Raw genomic sequence first — 21589 nt, forward strand, 5'->3', positions numbered from 1 at the left:
CTAATGTCAGGACTTCAAAGCTTATAACAGTTGCAAATTGTGGTCCTTTGCAGCCCTGGAATTCTGTGATGGTCTGAGTCTTTTGGTTACATGAAACCTTCTTAAAGACAGACCATATTGCATTCTTTTCTTTCCTTCCTGCCTGTCTTTCTTTTCTTTTCTCTCTTCTCTCTTTTCTTTCCCTTCCCTTTCCTTCCTATCTCTTCCCTTCCCCTTTCCCTTCCCCTTCCCTCTTCCCCTTCTTCTTCTCCAGCCCTCCCTCCCTTTTCCAACCTGTCTTGCAGGCAGCTGAGGACACTGCTGTTCTGTAACCTATGAAGTTCTATACAAATGCGGGGTGCTGTGTGGGTCACCACAAGTTTTGTATTTTCTCTGCCCAAGGCAAAAAACCTTTATTCCTCGCAGTGCCCTTGTCTCCTTCAAGCATAATTCCTGTAAACTGTTGTTATAGTAAAACAGTGACTAATTAGAGCCTTTTATTAACCAGGATTTCCACCCACCTCTGACTCCCCTCATTTTTGGAATTAGAATCAGGCAAATGGGAAATAAACCAAATCTGTCAGTCACGACCGTTTATTGAGTTCTTACCGTGTGCCACGCACTGCACTACCTGAATAGATGCTTGGCCTCACTATTCCTCACAGCAAGAAGTTAACGCTGTTTTAATACCTGTTTTACACTCAGGAAACAGGGTCACAGCAGTAGAGTCACTGACTGACCACCTAGAAGTCTTTGCTGACAGAGTTGGGTGTGCGAGATGTAATACTGTCTTATTTAGGATCTCAGTGTCATCATCCCATCCTCCCCCAGCAATCCTACAGTAACTTTAATTGGACACATAGTTCTTTTCCATTGTCTTGTGCTATATTTATATAAATTGTGAATTACGAAGACAAGGTCATTTTGTGTTGAGAACTATTCTCTATAACATTCGTTTGAAAATGATCTCTTAAACATTCCTGACTTTGTCATCCTTTATATTATGTTAGTGGTTGCTATTGCAGTGTCTCTTACAATAGTCAGCTTTGAGTTCTCAGGGATCTTTGACACTTTTTATTTTCTGATAATTTTATGTTGTCTGCCACCAAGGCAATTGGGCATGGAAAAAAAAAAAGATTCTCTGTGGCAAAAATGGCAGAATGAGATTTAAGCAGTAAGCTCAAAGAATCAAATTCTCTCTGAGCAGCAGTTTTTGCTACACATAAGCAAGACAAGACAAATGTAGACATTGTCGCCTGTGGTTGCTGTAATCAAGGCTTCTGTGGAGCTTTGCACAGCCAAATTGGCAAAACAAGTTTGTTGGGAGCTTCTTTCCTGGGTAGCGCAGGGTATATATGGTTGAGGGAAATGTTTTTGGTGTGTGTGGAGAATCTGATGCAAATCACTAGATGTCAATGCCCATTCCTTTGGCCCGGCTTCAACTCACATGCTCTCTCTGCCTCATGCCCCCACCTCTGTAGTTTATCCTGCATGCCTCAGTCAGATTAATCTTGAATCAGGAAACTTCTAAAGAACTTACCTTGGGTTCTATGGCCTGACAAAGGCAAGCACAAGTGCTTTTGCCTGGCATTCAAGGTCATTTTGTGGCCCGTGGACACTACCTAGCCAATGTTACTTCCATATACTCTTCAGGACAAATCCTTTCCACCAATTGAACTGGACTTGGGACTGTTCTGTGCTGTGTACTAAGCACTACCTGTGTGAAAACCACCTTGGGAAACTCCAGGTGAACAGCTTGTGAATAGCCAAAGACAGGGAAGACAGTAAGTTTTAGATATGTATCAAGTGACACCTAGCTAGTAACATCCATGAGAGTTAACTATTCAGAGAAAGTAGATTCGTTTCTTTGCTTCTTATGGGGAAGTTGAGTTGTAGAGGGGATTGTGTTGTTGAGGAAAGACAGACTACATAACTTTAGGTGGGAGAGGTAGGAGGTGTAATAAGCTCTTGAAAGGAGAGCTGAGGCTGTTCTTTGAATTAGCTTGAGAAGACTAGCCTCCTTGTAGCTGACAAAGAACATTCTATATGGCTGCGCAGAGAAACCAGCTTAAGTGGTTTTGAGACTCACTCTCAGGTGTTATTGCTGCTGATCATCATGCTGAAAGCAGCTACAATTTACTGAGGACTTTCTAACACTGTGATAGGCACTTGGTGTGTGTAACCACATTTAATGTTCACCATGTCACTGAAGTTGATGGCTGTTGATGAGGAAACTAAGACTTAGCAAGGTGAACTGACTAGGCGAACTGCCACTTATTAGATCATGGTCTAATAAGTGGCAGAGTGGCAACTGAAATCCAATTTATACTTATTCTAGAGCTCCTCTGCACATATATAAAAATGTATGTGGGTAAGGGGGTGTCAATGTGTGTCCTTGCTTCTTAAAGGCTGTGAGAAAATGCCACGTGTGGCCTTATTCAGTTTAACCTCCCCCAATGAACACTTTCTATAAAGAAGTTAATATCATAAGATCTACAGGGGCATTTTAAGCATTCAGAAAAGGGAGCTTTTGTTAGCATGTCCCCAGATGTTTCTCAGGTGAGCCTGAGAGCTGGGCATCCTCCTAGCTGGCACATTGCTACAGTGGAGGGCAGTCAGTGGGTACTATTCCATGCTGTCTTCAGTGATTCATCAAGGTTTCAAGACTGTTAGTTTTCTTTTTTCTTTTTCTTTTTTTTCGGCAAGGCAATCCTTGGTTGACCTCACAGATTGCAAGGACCTTGTCAGTTTACAATCCCTTATTTTTTATTTTTTTACACCTACAGCACCTGATCTTCCTAGGTGGTCTCCCATCCAAGTACTAACCAGGCCCGATCCTGCTTAGCTTCTGAGATCAGACGGGATCAGGCTTGTTCAGGGTGGCATGGCCGTAGACTCAAGGCTGTTAGTTTTCTGTCACCAACTAGAATGTGAGGTCTCTGAGGGGAGGTACCATCTTTTATGTTGATTATTTTTGATTAAATTTGATTATGTTGATTAGATTTGATTATCTCATTTCCGCAGCTGGATAAAAATGCCCCCTAAATTGTGTATCTCTCTTTTTTAGGCCTGTATATTCTCTGAACAACCTTCTTATAGAAGCGTCTTGCTTCCGGCAGGGACTGTTTTGTGCCTCTATTGACGAGGCTGCGTCGTGGAGTGGAAAAGAGCATGGGCTTGAGAGCCGCTGCGGGGTCTGGCCGCCAGTTTTCCTGCTTGCTTCTGCAAGACCTTTCAATGAGTCTTTTAACTTTAATTGAGGCTCAGTTTTTCTCTATGCAGAATAGGTATAGAAACCTTACACAGTTCTGCAGTTTGGAAATTACATGTATAAAGTGGCTGGTTCCTAGTTGGCATGTAGGAAATGAAGAAATGGTTCATCTGTTCTAAAGCATTAGCACAGGGCATGCACCGAATGCATGCACGATGAATGGGTCTCAGTAGGAATGGTTTGGTTCCTTGAGACCTGACCTTAAAGAAAGAGCAACTCCAAAGTCTCTTAAAACATGATGCCTCTATTGGGAGTGCCCTTCATTGCCTGGCTTTGCATGAGAAGGCAGAGCCAGAGACTGATGTCTTGGTTCTTAGACGCTATTTCAGTTGGTTAAGCTTGACGTTTTGTACAGGTAAGTATTGGTAATATCAACCTCATGATAAGATGTACAGTGATGATATTCATCAGTCCATTAAAGCAATAAGCAAAGGGTAACAGGACTAGACCAGCATCTTCTTGGCTAGAATACTTTTTCTTTTACAGCACGATTTACAATGTCTCATATATGTTTTTAAATTTAATTTTAGAAACATCTTAATTTAGGTATTATTAATTCAATTTACAATGTCTAGTATATTTTTAATTTAATCTTAGAAACACTTTATTAATTTAGGTATTATTAACTCCCTTTTATAGGTGAGTAAATAGAGTCTGAGAAATTAAGGAATTTCCCAATTTGCACAGTCCTGGCAGAAATAAAACTTTGTGTGCCCAGAGTTATATTTATAAATATAAAGAGTTTGAGAAGGAGCTCAGGGCTCGGGCAGAGTTTGAATTCAAACCTAGTTCTTCTGACCCTGTTTTTGTTGTTTTCTCAAAGCCACTAAGCACATAAAGCAACTGTTAGCATGGTATATTTTTCTCCGTCCATTTACTTATACTCATATGTGTCTTTATAGTTAAAGTGCGTTTCCTATAGATAACATACAGGTGGGTCTTGTTTTTTGATCCACTCTAACAATCTGTCTTTTAATTGCTGCATTTAGACTGTTGATTGTTCAAAGTGATTATTGATATAGTTGGATACACATAGAGCAACTGAAGTCAGACGTGTGTGTATATGTACATGCATATATGTGACATTTTTATTAATATATAAATGTATAATAGATGCCAACCTGTTTCCAGATAGTCTGGTCCAAGAGACAACATAGATTTTTTTAAAAAATACATTTTTATTGAGTGTTTACTGTGACTTTGGCACCATATTAAATATTTTAGTAATTTTAGCTTATTTTGAAGAAAACCCATTTCAGAAATTTACACTGTATTCTAAGTGCTTGGATGTAGATTTTCTACCTGATATATTTTTAATTGCCTAAAATCAGTGTAATATCAGATAAAATTAAGAGAATTTAGAAAAGTCACTAATATAATACAGTATGATTCACTGTGTGGCTCACATTTATTACAGTCGGGCACTAATGATCTGTGCAGTCCTCAGCCTCCATGGCCTGCGTTCAGGGATTGATTATTGATTCTGGGCCTGTCTGTGTGTGTTCCACCTCAGTTATTAAATAAACACCACCAAGAAGAGAGGTTTTCTTAGAAAAGATAATGTTTTCAGTGTTTCATATTGGCTTTTTGCTAGGTTAGTACACTCTCAGTAAAACTTCAAAACTTCTTAAGGAAAACAAGCAATTCCTGAATAAGCTAGTATTGTGAATGAGGTATTTAACTTATGTATTCGTAAAAGACCCGAAGCCTTTTTCCTGAATGGAACTTCTGTTCCCTCATTCCTGAGTGTAGTATGGGCCTGTACTGCAGCTGTCTGTATGATATATGATGTGGCAAATACGTGGCCTTAGGAATTTTGTGGTTTAAAAGAAAAGTTGAACTACGGATTGTCTGTAAGAGTCGCCACCTCTCCTGCCATATCAAACCCAGCCTCTTTTCCCGTTCTCAAGTTCTAACAGAATCTTTTTCAGCTTTTTAAGATTTATTTTTTCAGCTACACACAGTAACATCTTAGTCTCCTTTACCTATATCATGGCATATTGCCCAACCTTGACTCTCCTGAGAATTCAGAATGCTTTCGTTCGTGCGTCTCTACAGGTAGACACTGTGTAGTCGTCACATCAAAAAAAAAAAAGATCTTCTGTATCCTGGGGTTGGCTTTATTAGTTTGAGGTTATGTGTTTACAGTTTAAACAGAACTGAGGTGTTTCGCTTTTATTTAATGAATCTGGAAATCCGCCCTCGTTTGAATTATCTAGATTGTCTAAGTGGAGGGTTCCAAATGTACTGGATGCTGCAATCAGACAGAGTTTTGGCTCTGTAGACACAGCCATATTTGGGAAACACAAATGGGCCAGTTTTTGTATTTAAGACTAATGGCTAACAATGCATGTTTAAGAAATGTCGTGTGCCCAGAGTTGTACATATAAAGAGTTTGGGAGGGAGCTCAGGGCTCTGGAATGCCATGAAGCTGGGCTAGGAGCAGGGAATTGGCAGCAAGCGGGCCTAGGAAGCAGTGGGGTGCTGTGTGTGCTGTCACCTGGCAGCCCCTGCTGACTATTTTAAGATTAAACCTTTTGGTTCAACTACTTCTTTAGGAAATCTGGATGAACATTCTAGTTGTTTTATTGCCCTCCCCACTTTGTCCTCATAAGACACTGCATGGGAGTAGTTTGGCTTCATTAAACAAAAGCAGTCCCTGGGGATTAATGTTGGAATCCCATATTTGGGGTATTTGCCATTGGTCTGTAGAAGATTGATTGCAACATGCAGGGCTGCCATGTTCTAATGGATAAAGTTGTTAGTGGCATTTTTTTGTTTGTCTCCTGGGGTTTTCTCTTGAAATTTCTGAAGATTACACAATTACGTATCAAATGCCAGGTATGAGGTAAAAAAAAAATTAGCATTCATTAAAAAAAGAAATATATTATAACTACATTATAAACAGTTTGGAAAATAGAAATGAAATCAAATTACCTCCAATTCCACACAACCACAGTAGTACTAGAATTTGGGCATGTTTCCTTTCAGATATATGCACGTGTTTTGTTCTTTACAGAATTGTAATCACAGGTGTCACACAGACCTACACCCTGCTTTATTCACCTAATCTTATGATAAGAAGTCTTTTCCCATGTTGTGTGGTCTATGTGACAGTTATTTTAGTAACTGTCCACCCAGGGGGTATGTGGCCATGTAATTTAATTGGCCCTCTGTTGTTGAATACCGGAATGTTTCTAGGTTTTCATTATTATTAATAAAGGTGTTATAAATGACATCTCTAAATAGTTTTATTTTCATTTCGGGTTCTTTCTTCAGGTTAGATTCCCCTAAAGCACAAAGGGTATGAAGTGCATAGCTTTTGATTATGCTGAAAACAGAGGGAACAATGTACAGTATCGCTGCCTGTAGAGGGAGATGTCGGCGTCCTTGCACTTGTCCGCATTGAGTATTAGCATTTTTAGATTTGTGGACTAATTTAACAAGTAGAAAAAATGGTTAGTCATTATCTGAATCTTTAAAAAAAAAAAAACTAATCAGGTTATATGAACATTTTCTCACAGATCTGTTTATTGTTTACATTTTTTTTCTTCTGGGAATTATTTCTTCATGCCATTTACATTTTTTCTTGGCAATACGTATGAGTACACTGTAAAGATATTAACCCTCTGTTACGTTTGCCGCAAACCATATATTTTTAATACATAAATAATATATGATTACAAGGCCTAAATTCTATTGAAATTCTATTGTCCGAAGTGTAAATTATACTGCATTTATAAGACTCGAAGCTATTTTGCCTGTATTTTGGTTGCTGGCAATTTTCTTGGCAGAATCAACTTTGTATGTTGATTTGAAGGCTCCATTTAAGTATAAAAAGTGAATGATTGCAGATTTATTGGTAGTGAACTTTCTACCTCTGAATCTGACCTGGGATGGGACAGTGATGATTTTAGAGGGAACTGGGGTATAGGATTTCTGAATTCTATGATTATAAATAGGTCTTATTAAAATGAATTTCTTATCATCGTGACTTTTAATAGGGATTAAAAACCAAATCAAATCAAAAGAAAAACCTTCAGTTTTTGTGGGGCAAGCAGATCTGGCCACTGGGATTGGTCTTAAAGTTAAGGGAGGTGAGGGAAAGGGCATCAGTAGGAAGTAACAATGAGATTAAAGATGTGGAAATGGGAAATCTTGTCAGGATTCAGTAGAAAGGACAAATATGGAACGCATGGAGTGTAGGGCTTATTGAGTATACGGGGGAGGTGAGACCAGAAAAGTAATTGGAACCTCATCTTACAAGGCCTTCTGGTATGTTAAAGAATTTGGACTTGAAATTTTAGACTGGTGTTTCCCAAAGTGTGACATTTGAGGTGATTTTAGAAGGTATATCATTGAACATTTAAAAATTTTAGTGTTTTTTTCATTCTTGGATTATCTCTCCCATGCAGAATTTATTCCTTTTCTTTCTGTGCTCCCATAGCGCTTAAGGCAGATTGCTAGCAGAAGGGGTGCGCACCCATCATATTATGTTTAAATGGGATATGTCTGTCACCTTACAACTCTGAGATAGTTTTAAAGACAGCAGCCATGTCTGATTCATGTTGGTGTCCTCTGGGCCAAGTACTGTCCTGGGTGCTAAAGAAGTGCTGTTTGAAAGGCATCATTGGTTCTGTGTTTTTAGATAACATTATTCTTCCCCAGGAGCTTCACCGTCTCTTTTCCTTTTGCCCTATACTTCCAAGACAGACTGTCTGAACTCATAGGGGATCCATAGACTACCTCCCACCCCACTAAAATTTAACCAGGAACTCTTTCACCACCGAAGTCAGAATGTGGCAGTACATGGGCTATTTAGGGTAATTCTGAGCCTTATTAGACTATTGTAATTGTCTAGGAATGAGATGATGGAATAAAATGGTGAGTGTGCAGATGGAAAAGCAGAGGTGGCTGGGATGCATGAGTCATGAAGATGGAAGAGTTGACAAGGCTACGCAACTTATCAGGTGTTGGGTGGAGGCGGGTGGCAAGGGGAAGAAGAGACACTGGTACGCTCAGACATGTGTGAAGGACAGATATTCACCCCACCGGTATTAATTGGGTGCTTACTCTGTACTAGGCACCTTACTAAATGTTAGGATACAGAGATAAGCAAGACCTTGCCCTGCCAAAAAGTGCTTACTGTCTAGGGTGCTTCGTGTATGAGGCCTGAGTGGAGGAGCGGAGACAAAGTGGAGGAAGGCAAAGCGGGAGAGGTGAGTAATGGGTTCTGCCGGTCCTGGTAGCTGCATCAGGACTCTGTATTGTTCAGTGAATAATAGGGCAGTATCCAAAGGTTCTAAAGGGAGAAATGATACTGTCCAGTCTGTGGGCTGTGGAGGGCTGATACTCATCTGGGATTCTTTATCTGTTGCCAAGAGGCCAAAGGCCAGAGGTGCCCTGAGGAAGTAGAAGAGAGATAGGAGGGAAAGTGGGCTTAATTGAAGGCGTATAAAGTAAGACAAAGGGAAACTTTTTCTGACTCTGTTTTTGCACCCAAATAATAAGGGATAGATTAGATTTCTGGTTTACAACCCTCTCCTTTTTTCATAGCTACAGATTCCATTTATCCAAGGAAAGCTCAGGAAGTATAAGTGAATAAAAGTGGTAAAAGTACAGCTGCCCTGATTGAAGTGAAAGGTGGGGAGTGGGTGGGAACCTGAACTGTGGCCTGAGAGGGCCCATGGAACTCCTGCCAATACAAGTGGGAAACCGTGAAAATGGACTGCATGACCTGCATGGATCCTTTTGGTTTTAATATTCCAGATGAAATCGTCAAGGGATTGAGTGTGTCCTTGGAAAAGAATGAGGACCAGCTCAGGGCCCTCTAGCTCTTATACTCCTAGAAGAACCCAGAGGCCTTTTTCTAGAAGGATCCTCAGGGCCCAGAGTAAACCAGTCCACAGTGATGTTTAATAATCAGGACCAGTAAGTGTTTGCAGGAAGAGGAAGGAGTTAACTGTCTTAAAATTCAGTGGAAAGGTCAGTGGGGGCCTGATCAGTGCAGAATTCATTGGGGTTGGCCATGTGTCTGCACTGGAAACCTTTCTGAAGGCCATTTTAGATAATTGGTTAGAACGGAAACCACGTTGGAGGGACTCCAGGAGGAAATGGGAGGATGTGGGGGATGGCCTTTCTGATGTATTTTCCTATCGCTTCCTCTCTAGAAGTATCAGGTTTTTTTTCACAGAAATCTTGTGCTTGTGTTCTGAGCCCCTGGCCTTGTCTTGGGATTCCAGACTGAAGTTGATGTCAGGGTCAAGTTTATCCTAACTTCCTCCCCTTGAAAGGAAGTGTTAGTGACTTAGTGTTTATTCTTTCTGGCTTTCTGAAGAGCCTTCTGCACTCTCTCCAATAATGTAAAGAGTGCATTTGAAGAGAAATGACATTTATAGAGATCGAGTAGGGGATGAGCTGTAGAAAAATTGGAGAACCATGGCTTTGCTGGTAGAGCAGTGAAGTTTAAAGCAATAATGCTTTGTGAGCTGTCTCTATTCTTTTCAAGCCATTGGAAGTGGCAGCAAATATATCAAGTCCCAGATTGGATTTCAAGCTAGAGTATAACCAGGGTTTGGTCAGAGTGGTTTGGTCAGAGTGGGGAGCTAGCTTCCTTTAAAGCAGCTACAGTGTTGTTAAAGAGTGTCTGGTTATCTTGAAGATAGGACTCCAAAGTTAGGTTCTGAAGCCTGAACAGAAACAAGGGCAAAGTTCTCGATTGAGCACCCACTGTATGCTTGGTCCTAAGGATGACACATGTCTCCGCTCCAGAAGCTTAACCTTGTATGTGTGTGTGTGTGTGTGTGTGGCCGGCGCATGTAATGTGTGATAGCGTGTGTCTTTGCGACATGTGTAATGCGTGTGTGTGTGTGTCGTGTGTGTGTGTGTGTGTGTGTGTATCGTGTGCCGGGGAGGGGAAGGAATGACTTTGGAGGCAAAACACCATAGTGCATAGGAGGAGCTAGAGCCTGCTGTGTTGAGAGGTCAACCAGAAGCTCATTCTCTTCGAAGAACCTTTGCTGGACCTTGAATTCATTTTTATAAACTCATTCTTCTCTAGTCATATATCCCTGAACCATCCATGTAAGGACCTTCTTTCCGTCCCCAACAAACAACCCATATTTAGTTATTGGATTCTGTTTCAGCTGGAAGAAGGAGTATAACTTTTGCCTTTTAGTGATTTTTCACTCTGTGTCATCTCAGAATTATAGGGTCATGGAATTAGGGAGGGATCACGCAGAACCGTTAATTATCCAGATGCGTTCTTAACAAGTCTGGCTACTTCACATCTTGTTCCTCTAGTGGAATGTCTGTGTTGATGCTGTAGTGCTTTGACCAAGTATGGTAGGTCCGACAGCCCAAGGGCTGGAATGGGGGGCCTGACCCTCACTGGCCCACCCAAGCTGTGACACTGGGTAGGTTCCTGCAACCTACTGGGGGAGAGCATGTCCAGTCTTGCCACTAGATGGCACTGTTCATCTTTTTGGCTTTTACCCAGAGGTGCCTGCCTCCTTTGGAGGGGACACGTGAAGAAATTCCAAAGAGGTGCCATCATGTTCTCAATCAAATCAAGCTCTTTACAGCTTAGTTTTAAAATAAATATTAAGCGTCAGAGGTTTTTACGTAAAATAAACTCTCATGTTTAACATACAATTGTAGTAGCTTGTACTGTCTCCAAATAAACTGCAGAGACTGGATTTTGATTTTCAAAGCTCTCGGCATTTTTTCTGGTTAGGCTCAGGGCAGCTTCCTGGACATATCCTCACTGCCCTGACTCTGAGCGTTGCTGGTTGTAGAGACAGAACCATTTGCTAAGACACGTGGGATTCACATCTGGCTGGCCTTGCTGTAGTAAAGAGGAATGAAGATTCTCCTCGCCCAGTGAAACCTTTGGGACACTGTCTTCCCCCTCATCTGTGCTGGTCAAGGTTCTTGGGCTGCAAATGACCAGAAACCACCTCTGGTTAACTCAAACTGAAAAGGGATTTATTGGCAAGATGTTAGGCAGTTCAGAGTTGATGGGAGGCTGGAGAACGGCGCTCAGAACAGGGGCAGGCATTCAAGGAGGCTGAGTTGGCTGGAATCAGAGCCAAAATCAGGCCTTGGAATAGTCTGGATTGGATGTCGCTACTGTTGCCACCACTGGTGAGGACTGGACACCGGGCGCCATCCTTGGCACAGCTGCCACTGCCATTCTTGCTGCAGTTTTTATTTTAAACTGCTCACTATGTCTTTGTGTCATCTGCTGCAGATTCAATCAATCACCAAGTGGGAGCATGCAGCGGAACATACTACCCCAAAAGTCTTCATGTGCAGAGCTGATACCTATATATTGTCATTGTCATCTACTACTGCCATACTGGTTCTTAAAATATCGAAATAGTGTCCTACCACCCTGGGCCCATTCTCCTTCCATCTTCTTACAATCTGATCACTAAATGGTTAACACCTGGCACAGGGGGCTCCCAAAGAGTGCTACAACTGGCATCTACTGTGGTCAGTTGACGTTTGTGGCAAAGTGATGATTAGTATTTTGGATGTTATCCCTGACCATGTGTACTTTAGATCAGTTTGTAAGCGAGAGTGGAGCTGATACTTAGAAATTACTAATGTCTATATTGAGAAATATCAAAGGTGCATAGGGCTGCATATGACAGTAATTGTTCATCATGTGAGTTGAGGCATCCTTTGTGTTTGGTTCAGAAGTCATTTCCATTCATCTGTTCCCCTGCCTAAGAATGTTGTTGTGCTATGTACTTATTCTTAAAACTGAGATGAATTAAACGAAACTATACAGAGGGAATTGGTAAATGAATATGGAGCCTTTTACTATGAAATATTATATAGCCATTAAAATGATGGATCTAATGACTGAAAATCCAGGAAAATATTTATAGAGTACTTAATTTAAAAATTAGGACACAAAGCTGTCGAGACATTGTGTTTACAATGGTGTAAATTCTATTTATGCAGATAGATAAAGGTAGAAAGGACTGTAAAGGAATAGAAGGGCTTCTTGTTAAAATAGCTGCATGGTTGAATCAACATTTCTTCGGTCTTTAAAAGTTGAATAAATAACACCTTAGCATAATAAAATTGCTTACTAAAATTATTTTTAAAATAAAAATGGATGATATCACAACAGCCATTTTGGTCCTGGGAAGCAAACTGAGGTATCATAAAAACCAGGACTGGAAACCATCGGGGCATACAGAACACAGCAGGTTTTGTTCCTTGACTGAGAGAACAAATGTTTCTGCCGCTTAGAGAGTGATCTGAAGGTGCCGTTGAAGGTCACGGATAGTCTCAGGTGTATTTGACAGTGACAGAGGCAAAGTAACTGCCGATTTGGGCTGCATAGGATTTAGACTGATTTCCTTGTTGCCCTGAGCATTCTACTCAGTCAGTTCCAAGGACAGTGAGCAAGGCAGCTGCCTAGAAAGGAAACGAGAGCCAGTGTTAAAAAGGAAACTAAAGCATGTCTCCTGTGCAGACCCTCAGACCATACCTTGACCTTCTTGTTACAGAATTCATGAACCAGGGAGTCGGTTTCCTCTACACTATTGCTTCTCACACTTTAAAGTGCATACGGACCAGCTGGGAATCTTATTAAAATGCAGGTTCTGGTTCAGTTAGTGTAGGGTCAAGTCTGAGTTTCTGCATTTTTAATAAGCTCCCAGCTGATGCCACTGCTGCTAGTCTGTGGACCATAATTTAAATAGGTTCCACATAGCCTGAAGACTTGCTTTTCAGATTGTCCTTCCGATGTTCAGCGAGACTTTGCTGTTCAAAATATATGTAAGACCTGTACTTTGAAAAACTACAAAAAATTGCTGAGAGAAATTAAAGACCTGCATAAAGGGAGAGCTTGGCCTTTCTCCTGATTTGGAAACTTCAATATTGTTCAAGTGTTAACCGTACCCAGATTAATCTATAGATTCAACAAAATCACAGTCAAAGTCTTGGTGGGCTTTTTTTGTTTTTGGTAGACGTTGACAAGATGATTCTAAACTTTATATGAAAACACAAAGGACTTAGAAGAGCCAAAATTATTTTGAAAAAGAATGAAGTTGGAAGACTCACACTACCTAATTTCAAGACTTACTATAAAGTTATAGTAATCAAAACAACGAGTTATTGGATAAAGGCAAATCAGTGGAACAGAATAAAGTCCAGAAATAGACCCACACGTATATGGCCAAATGTGAAATTGTGTTACGCTAAGTGAGAGAAGCCAGGTACAGATTACAGACATAAACTTCGATACCACTTATATAAAATTCAAGAAAAGGTGAAACCGTAATGACAGAAAGTGGATGAGTAGTTACTTGGGACTTGGGATGAAACCATACTAAATTAACATCCGTTTGAATGTCAGTGGTGAGTAAGTGCAGTGCCTAAGTGCCTGGGCCTTCGAGTAAGGCTGTCTGGGTTCCATTACCCACTCTGCCACGTAGGCAGGCAAGCTATTCACCTCTCTGTGTCTCAGTTTCCTCATCTGTGTAAACTAATGCAATTTTAGTGCTTACCTTGTAGGGTTGTTGTGAGGAGCGAATGAATTAGTATATTTAAAGCATCTAGAACATTTCTCTGTGTATAATAAACTGCATTTGTTGCTACTGCTGTTGTCATTATTATTGTTAACCTTCGATAATCAGTTTGAATTGTAATTTTACCTTTCTCCTAAAATTTGGTTCTTTCCTTCACCCTCTCCTTAACCCATGTGCACTCATGTAACTCGAGGTATTTAACAGACTATCAGAACTGGAAGAGATCTTTGACATTCTCGAAACCAGGTATGGGTGACTAAAGGCCAAGCAGGTTGAGTGGTGTGCCCAAGGTCATGTTAGTATGTAGCTGACCTAGAACCAGAAGCCTGGCCAAGCAACTCCTGGCGTGGCTCTGTTTTATCAAGTATTATACATGTTGTTTGCATTTTTAATGTAAACCGTAGAGATCTGTCTTGAACCTGCCATTCATCCATTCCGTTGTGTGGTGTTTGTTTTTCTGCAGAGCATTTCAGAGCCCCAGTTGCAGAAGACTTGTCCTGTCACCACCATGAGCTCTGGTAAGTTATTTTGAACCCTTTCTTTTCTGGAAAAATCTACAGAACTGGGCAGTTTACCCAGATTTCCCTTTTACTCTGAAGGCCCCAACTGCATTTTTTTTTTTTTTTGGAGACTTGGGTAAGCACCAGGGTTTTGTCATAAATCATCATCATCACTTTCACCTTCATTATTAATGATTTATCATCTACTGTGTGACAAGAACTCTGCTATACGCTTCACATGTACCTTGTCCTAATCTTTATAATAGCTTCTGTTCCTTCTTTTTTTTTTTAAACAACTTTATAGAGAGAAAATTGGCATACAGTAAACTGCGGATATTTTATGTATACAATTTGATCAATTTTGACATATGCCTCAGTGGCATTTTTTAATCTGTGTGACTGCAGCTAAAGTAAACAGATTGACCATAATGGCCCCAGGGTGTGAGCTAATCTAATACTTCCTTCATCTAGGCTGGCAGAGCAGCTTGCTCATCCTTTGGTAGTAAAAATCAAGACCTAAACAGATGACCAGTTCTGAGCATTTTTAGTTTAGAGCCAGGGTGGAAAACATAGATTAAGGAAGACTGAAAAGGGAACAAGTCCCTGCTCATTGTGCAGCCAAGAGCTGTCAGCTTTCTGGCCCACAATCTGAGGCAGAGAGGTTTCCATCTGGAGATTAAGGCCCATCTTGGCTACTGAGCCTGTTCTGGAGCCCCCTGGAGACCTGTAGGCTGTGGGAGTGAGGGGAATGACCAAGAGGATAGCTCATTCAAGGGTCTTCTAATCTTGCGTTATCTCCAGAGTGTTATCAGAGGCTTCTGTAGATTAAAAACAAGCCTTTCCATTTATTTACATACAGCGCCCCTTTAGCCAGGTCCTCAACTGTGTGGGACAGTGTGTGCTGAGGATCGAGGGGGCCTCTGGGTGGAACAGATCAGGGCCACACCTGGCTTCCGCACGTACCACTCGTGTGGCCTTGGACACGTGGCGGACCCTCCTCTGCATTCTCCTGTGTAAAATGGACATCCTGAAAGCACCAACTCATTGGGATTGTGTGCGGATTAACTGAGGCAGCTCCTCTAGAGTCCTGAGTACTATGGCCTGGCTAGTGTTCCACCCATGGATTAACAGCTCCAGCTTCCTCCTCGTGAGGAGAGGGCTTTGGCTTAGTCCTGATTCCTTGAGCTCATTTGCTGTGTATGAAGAAGCTACACACCTTTTCCCTTCCAAGTGGACTCAGGTATTGCCAGTAACTCCTTTGTAACTCATTTTTTTTGTTTTCGTTTTGACTTTTTTGTTGTTGTTGTTGTCACTTCAAACAGACCAGGGCTTTTTTTCTTTTTTTCTTTTTTCTCTTTTTTCTTTTTTTACTTTGCCACTCCTAGTGGCATGAATGAGGGCAGAGGAAGTAGGAAGGGAGGGCCCTTAGGCAGGAGGGTGAGGATGTGGAAACGCCTGTGAGACTTCTCCTCAGGCCCTCCCTCTCGAGTATGGTGCTAGCAGGAGGCATTTCATACCAAGGGTCCAAAAAATCTGAGCCCTTTGACCTGATGATCCCACTCTTGGGAATTTCTATCTTAATTTGAAGGAAACAAAAACGTCATCCACATGAAGGTGGGGAATAAGTAGTTTCATTTTATGTATTTACTTGGTGGAATATTATGCCACTATTTAAAATGATCGTTAGAAAGAAAGCGCCTATGTAGAGAACATTTGTTTTAACCTTTGGTTGAAAGAGCAGCATGAAAGCGATGCATTCTTTTTATTCCAAGTTGAGACTGGGCTGCCAATCACTGAAGGAAGTGCTTTACCTGCATTATCTCATTCCATTCTCCTGCCAAACCCGCAAAGGTGGGCATGGTTTACCACTTCCATTCTGTAGATGGGGAAACTGAGGCCCTGAGAGATTAATAATTTTCTGGGATCACCTGGCTAGTGTGTAATGGAGCCGAGGCAGACCCAGGTGCTCACTGTGCTGCAGAGATTTGAGTCCGAGGGGATGGAATTCTTTTTCAAAATTTCTTCAAGCTGAGCTCTATTCATTAAAAGGAAAAAAGAAAGAGAAGGAAAGACATGGGGCTGGGGTTGGTGGAAGCTCAGAGGCTGCACAGATGCTGCCTTGGGGACACCCAAAGCAAAGCCTATAGTCCTAGGAAGGTGACAGCCAAGAGGAATTAGGGCAGGTGCATGGGGAAGGGACAGTCAAAGAGCAGATGGGGTGACGGAACCTGTGAAGTTTCTGTTACCTGGATTTCTGGCCTTGTTACCAACACCCTGCTCCATCTATCCCAGAAATGTAGGTGCAAGGGAGACTTTGGCACCTGGGAGAATTAGCTTTTATCTGTAGGTGGATCGAGGGCAGTGAACAGGACAGAACCTGTGGGGTCAGTGTCACAAGGTCCAGACTGCTGGCGGGGAGGGGCGGTGGCCTTGCTCATGTCTGCATCCCGGAGCATCCAGGCTGGCCTGTCAGGGTAGTTTGTCAGGGAAGCTGATTGTTAAGTGCCTTGGTAGGATGGCCTCGTCTCAGCCAAATAAACTACTGGGGTTTAGGTCAGGGCTTCAGTCCCAGCATCTGGGGAAATAGAATATATATATATATCCACCAGATATATTGCATAGAATATAGAACATATCTGGTATATATATGTATATGTGTATATATACACATATATATGGAGTATATATATATATATATGTATACACATATATATGATATATATATGTGTGTATATATATACACATATGTATACCATTTTATACGGAATATATCTGGTTTATATATATATATAATATATGTAAACTTTTTTATTTTAAAAATAAAGTGTTTCTCCCAGTTGGGGATGAAGAAGATGAGCTATGGATGGAGCAAACCTGAGTTCAAATCCCAGCTTAGTGATCTGAAGGCCTGGCATCCTCTCTGGGCCCCAAATTTCTTATCTATAAAACAGCAGTTTCTAATACCTAGCTCCAGGGCCCTGTGTCTTAAAGACAAAATGAGATGCTAATTGTGGAATGCTTAGCATGGATCCTTAGATCCAGGCAAAAAGATGTTTTAAAAAACAGTTCTTATGATTATATTTGTGGCTTGATTGGCTCTTTGCTGTTGGGGACGGGGCTGGGGGGCAGGGCGGGCGGGGGATCGCTCCAAGCACAGTAGTCACTTGTCCCCAGGTGGCAGAGTGTGCCCACCTACCTTCCCACTTGTCTTCTCTCTCCTGCCTCTGCAGTTCTGGGATGGGGAACTGGGTGGGACTTAGGCTGCAGGTGGGCAGCGAGGGTCTCAGTGTCTGCAGCTGAGCAGAACTCAGAAAGGTGACTGCTGACCAGAGGAGGTGACATTCCAGGCGAGTCTCGAGGATGAGTAGTATTTGCCCAAGGTAAGAAAAGGGGAGAAGGGATTCTCTGCCAGAGCCTCGGAGGAACCAGGCCAAAAGGTCTGAAAGTATCTGACATGCTCAGGGGTTGTGAGGTGGCGGGCATGGCAGGTTTGGAGAAGGCAGCACGGCTGGAATAGGGCCGGGACCAGTGCCTGAAGAGCCTCCAGTCCAGGGTGAGTTGCTCAGGCTTTGTCCCCTAGGTAGCTGCTGGATACTGGGCCTTGTTTCTTTGCTTTTAATTATCAAGAAGGTCAGTTTGTTTATTTAAATATGACCAGGTCTGCCAAGATATAGGTCATCCCACTTACTAAGAAATTATATACTGAATGAGTCATTTGTACATTTTGGGGAACTTGGAATACATTTTTTTCTCATGGAAATGATAATGTCAATAAACGATTGAATTCCTAGACTAAACCCCAATATTTTTATTTTCAATACAGGTAAAATACAGTATATTTAAAGTAGAGGGATTTTTGAAAATCATATTGCATGGTACTGTTTGGTTTTCATCTGTCCTGCGCCCTGGGGCCTTTTAACCCAGGAAGTGGTGCGATTAAATAAGGGTCTAGGCAATGTTCTCAGGATGCAGGACAGTGGTTGGAGTAGAGAAGGGACAGAATGGAGGCAGGGAGTGGTCGGGAAGCCATGTCATCTTTGAGACAATAACACAAGAGCCTCAGCTGGGGACAGTGGAATGTGAAGGAGGGGGGCAGTGTCTAGAGATGTTTCATGGGAAGGACAGCATGATTTTGATGATGTTGGGATGTGGGGCGAGGTGAAGGAAATTGTCAAGAAGCCTGAGGTTTCAGCTGTGTGACAGCTCTCTGGATATGCAGGGATGCCTTTGAGCTGGCATTTGAATGAGCAGATAAGGCTTTGTCAGGCAGCAGATGCCATTTTGAGGAAATTAAGCAGAGTTTTAAAATACGTTGGAAACAAAGTCATAGCCAGAAGGCAGGAGAATTTATATCACCCACCACGTATTTTCATTCCCAAACAGTGTTTGCCTTCTCTCCTAGTTCAAGCCACACACAATTCTCAGAATTCTCCCATGACGCCCAAAGGGGCCCAGCCCCAGACTTGAGAAAGCCTGTGTGTCCCCAGCACCTCACACCAGGTGGGACTCAATAAATGTTGGGGAGACCTCATCACTAGCCTTATGCTTTTTTTCTTTCTTCCTTTCAGAATGTGACGTTGGTGCTTCTAAAGCTGTGGTGAACGGGTTGGCACCTGGCAGCAATGGGCAGGACAAAGGTAAGGCTCTTGAAGGGAAGCCTGACAGGTCATGGAAAGTGTTTCTAGAAGGAGCAGAGGATGTCGTGCCTGGACCACCTGCCTGGTGGGAATGGTTGCTAGTCCAATCAGGCGGTGAACTGGAGACCTGTTTCCCAAGCTGACTTTCTAAAACGATGAACACGTTCTTACATCTCATGAGTGTGAGGCTGCTGTTTCCCACTGTGAGGTGACATACTAAAAACTGTCCCTAGCTCACAGGCTGTTTCAAATAACATCAAATACACAGACCGAGGCATACCTCATGCCTGGCGCATGTGGCATTTATCAAACGGGAATCTCTCTTACCCAGCATTTCACCTTCACAGTCCTGCCCCTGAGGCAAGAGAATAAATTGCCGAAATAAATTATTTCAGTGGCATTAGTTTCATGCACATCATCTCATATTTTCAGTTTAAAAAATTTTCAGGACAGAAAATTTAAGGACGAAATGAGTGATGGATCAGATGATCTTTGAGGTCCCTTCTGCCTTGTAGTCTGTCATCCAGAACATCTCAGTGTGGCTGCCCAAATAACAGGCAGCAGGGCTCCCCGTGTCGCTTTTGAGTTGGAGTGATGAGACGTGGGTGTAAGTCCCAGTTTTGCCTCCGACAGACATCTTTGTCTTACGAATATGAGTCCCCATATCTAAAGAATGAGAGAATCGAATGATTGGCAGTATTTTTCCTGCTTCAGATTCTGGGTTCCAGAGATTCTCTCCATGCCCATCCCACTAAATTTTAAGATATCAAAGAGGGGGGAGGGCAAAAGTCCTATCATTGGGCATATAAGTCAAAATGTGCCATCTCTCGAATAATTTCAGAGAGTTTGACATGTTTGGCCTTTGTGATTTTCATCTGGTTTAGGCCAGATATTCCTTTTGAGACCAGGCCAAGTGTAAAGCCAGAAGGAAGAGAGAGAGGGAAGGCAGAGCGAGCAGCAGGGATGGGGAGTGGGGGGCTGGTTGGTTTGGGGTGGCCACCTCTGTGGCACGGGTGTCCTGCTGCTGGCCTGTTCTCCTTCCCTGCCCAGTGGCCCTTTGATAGGATTGCTGTGAAAGCATGTTCGTATCTTAATATATGCAGTATGGTCATTATCGACTTAGTTATTGACGGCCATATGCTTCATGAAATAGCGGCACGAAGGACCGGAAGGTGAACCGTCCGTTGCTGAGGTGCCTCTCTCCCTCCTGTCCCTTTGACAGATCCACCAGCATGACGCTGATTCAGCAGTGACCCTCTTGCTTCCTGAACAGCCCTACCCCCCAGTTATTACGTGGATCTGGGGCCATAGGACCTCTGGGTGTTGCCCATTGGAGTGACGCTGGCACCATAGCATACGAACTCCCATCTCTTAGTTCGCTGCCATTAGAGTGACAGGGCGAGGGGAGGCCTCACGGCAGGTGTGTTAGAAGGAGGGTTTGGGGATATGCCCACCATTGAAATTCAAGAATCTGGGAGGCAGGGGCCCCAGAGAAGCCTGTGCACAGATAAGAATGGCCACCCAGGGTTTGAGGACAGCAGCCCTTGCCACATCCCAGGCAGCATTTCAATTTTCTTAAAGCTCAGCTGCATGTCAGGATCCTGGGCTGTGCACTTGAGTGCTGCCCAGACTCTTGAACATGCACTTGGACACTTGGCAACCTCTTGCCCAGGAAAAGGTGGGTTTAAGCAGGACCATCTGCTCCCCAACAGATGGGGGTTCTGATTTGCTCGAGGTCAGATGGCTGTGATTGTCAGAACAGGCACAGGTCCCCAAAAGTTAAACTTTGAGGAAGCAGCTGTGATGGCTGAAAGAACCAGGAGAATCAAGACCTTGTTCCTTTCTTTCTTCTACTCACCTGGGGCCTGGGCCATAGCTCTCCCCGTCGGAGCCCTCCCTGTCCCCCCCCAGCACAGACCCCCCAACATTCTCCCTGGGGGCCCCTTGGACCCTGATCGCCCTCCCCTTCCTTTATTTGCCAGGCCATCTGCATCTGTGTAAAGCTTGGCAAGTTCCTGGTGTGGCAGGAGGCACAGAAAACTGACCAACTGCATTTGGGTGACGGTTGGAGGGCGGGTTCTGTTGGCTTGGCAGGGACCTCTAAAGAGAGAAAGCAGGTTATTTTAAATTACTGCATCAACTGCTCTTTCTATTGTCCTTTCCGTGTGGGCTACTTCCTCCTATTGTCCCTGCCCAGTTCCTCAACGGCCCGAGTGTTTCCCAAATGTTCTTTCTGGATGCACCATTCACCCTTTTGTGTTTTCAGCAACTGCCGACCCTTTACGTGCACGCTCTATTTCCGCTGTTAAAATAATTCCTGTGAAGACAGTGAAAAACTCTTCAGGCCTAGTACTCCCTCCAGGTATCTCTCCTTGGGTTGGTTTCCTTTATTTAATTGTTAGCAGATCATGCATGGTTTTCCTTTCTTTCCTTCTAACAGAGACTTGGACGCTTAATCCTTGCATGTTTAGGAGCCATTCCCTCCCACTTCCTTAGTTGGTTTCCTTTCTTCGTGTGTGTGTGTGTGTGTGTGCGCGCGTGCGTGTGTGTGCGTGCATGTGCGTGCGTGTGTGTGCACATGCGAGTGTGCGTGCGTGCACACTTCTGTGAGTCAGCCAGTCTGTGGACAAAACTGATAGGTTCCTAGCTCCT

The 21589-nt window shown here is 42.8% G+C and overlaps 1 protein-coding gene and 1 non-coding gene across 18 annotated transcripts in view; one reads left to right on the forward strand and one right to left on the reverse strand.

Moving 5' to 3' along the window:
• SORBS1 (sorbin and SH3 domain containing 1) overlaps positions 1-21589 on the forward strand; it is a 211496-nt gene that overhangs the window by 84442 nt on the left and 105465 nt on the right. For 9 of the 17 annotated variants that reach the window (XM_039871672.1, XM_039871681.1, XM_039871674.1 and 6 more), the window contains exons 2-3: positions 14264-14318; positions 18869-18937. In XM_039871672.1, coding sequence (XP_039727606.1) covers positions 14309-14318; positions 18869-18937 — 79 coding nt within the window. In that variant the 5' untranslated portion in view covers positions 14264-14308. Of the gene's footprint in view, positions 1-14263; positions 14319-18868; positions 18938-21203; positions 21300-21589 lie in introns of all 17 variants that reach the window. The other 8 variants (XM_039871670.1, XM_039871669.1, XM_039871671.1 and 5 more) reach the window with 1 other exon arrangement.
• LOC120610060 (5S ribosomal RNA) lies at positions 2757-2875 on the reverse strand. Its single transcript, XR_005654868.1, has one exon. It is a non-coding gene; the product is annotated as a 5S ribosomal RNA (ribosomal RNA).

Source organism: Pteropus medius, unplaced genomic scaffold (genome assembly GCF_902729225.1).
Source record: "Pteropus medius unplaced genomic scaffold, Ma_sr-lr_union100, whole genome shotgun sequence".
NCBI lineage: Eukaryota > Metazoa > Chordata > Mammalia > Chiroptera > Pteropodidae > Pteropus > Pteropus medius.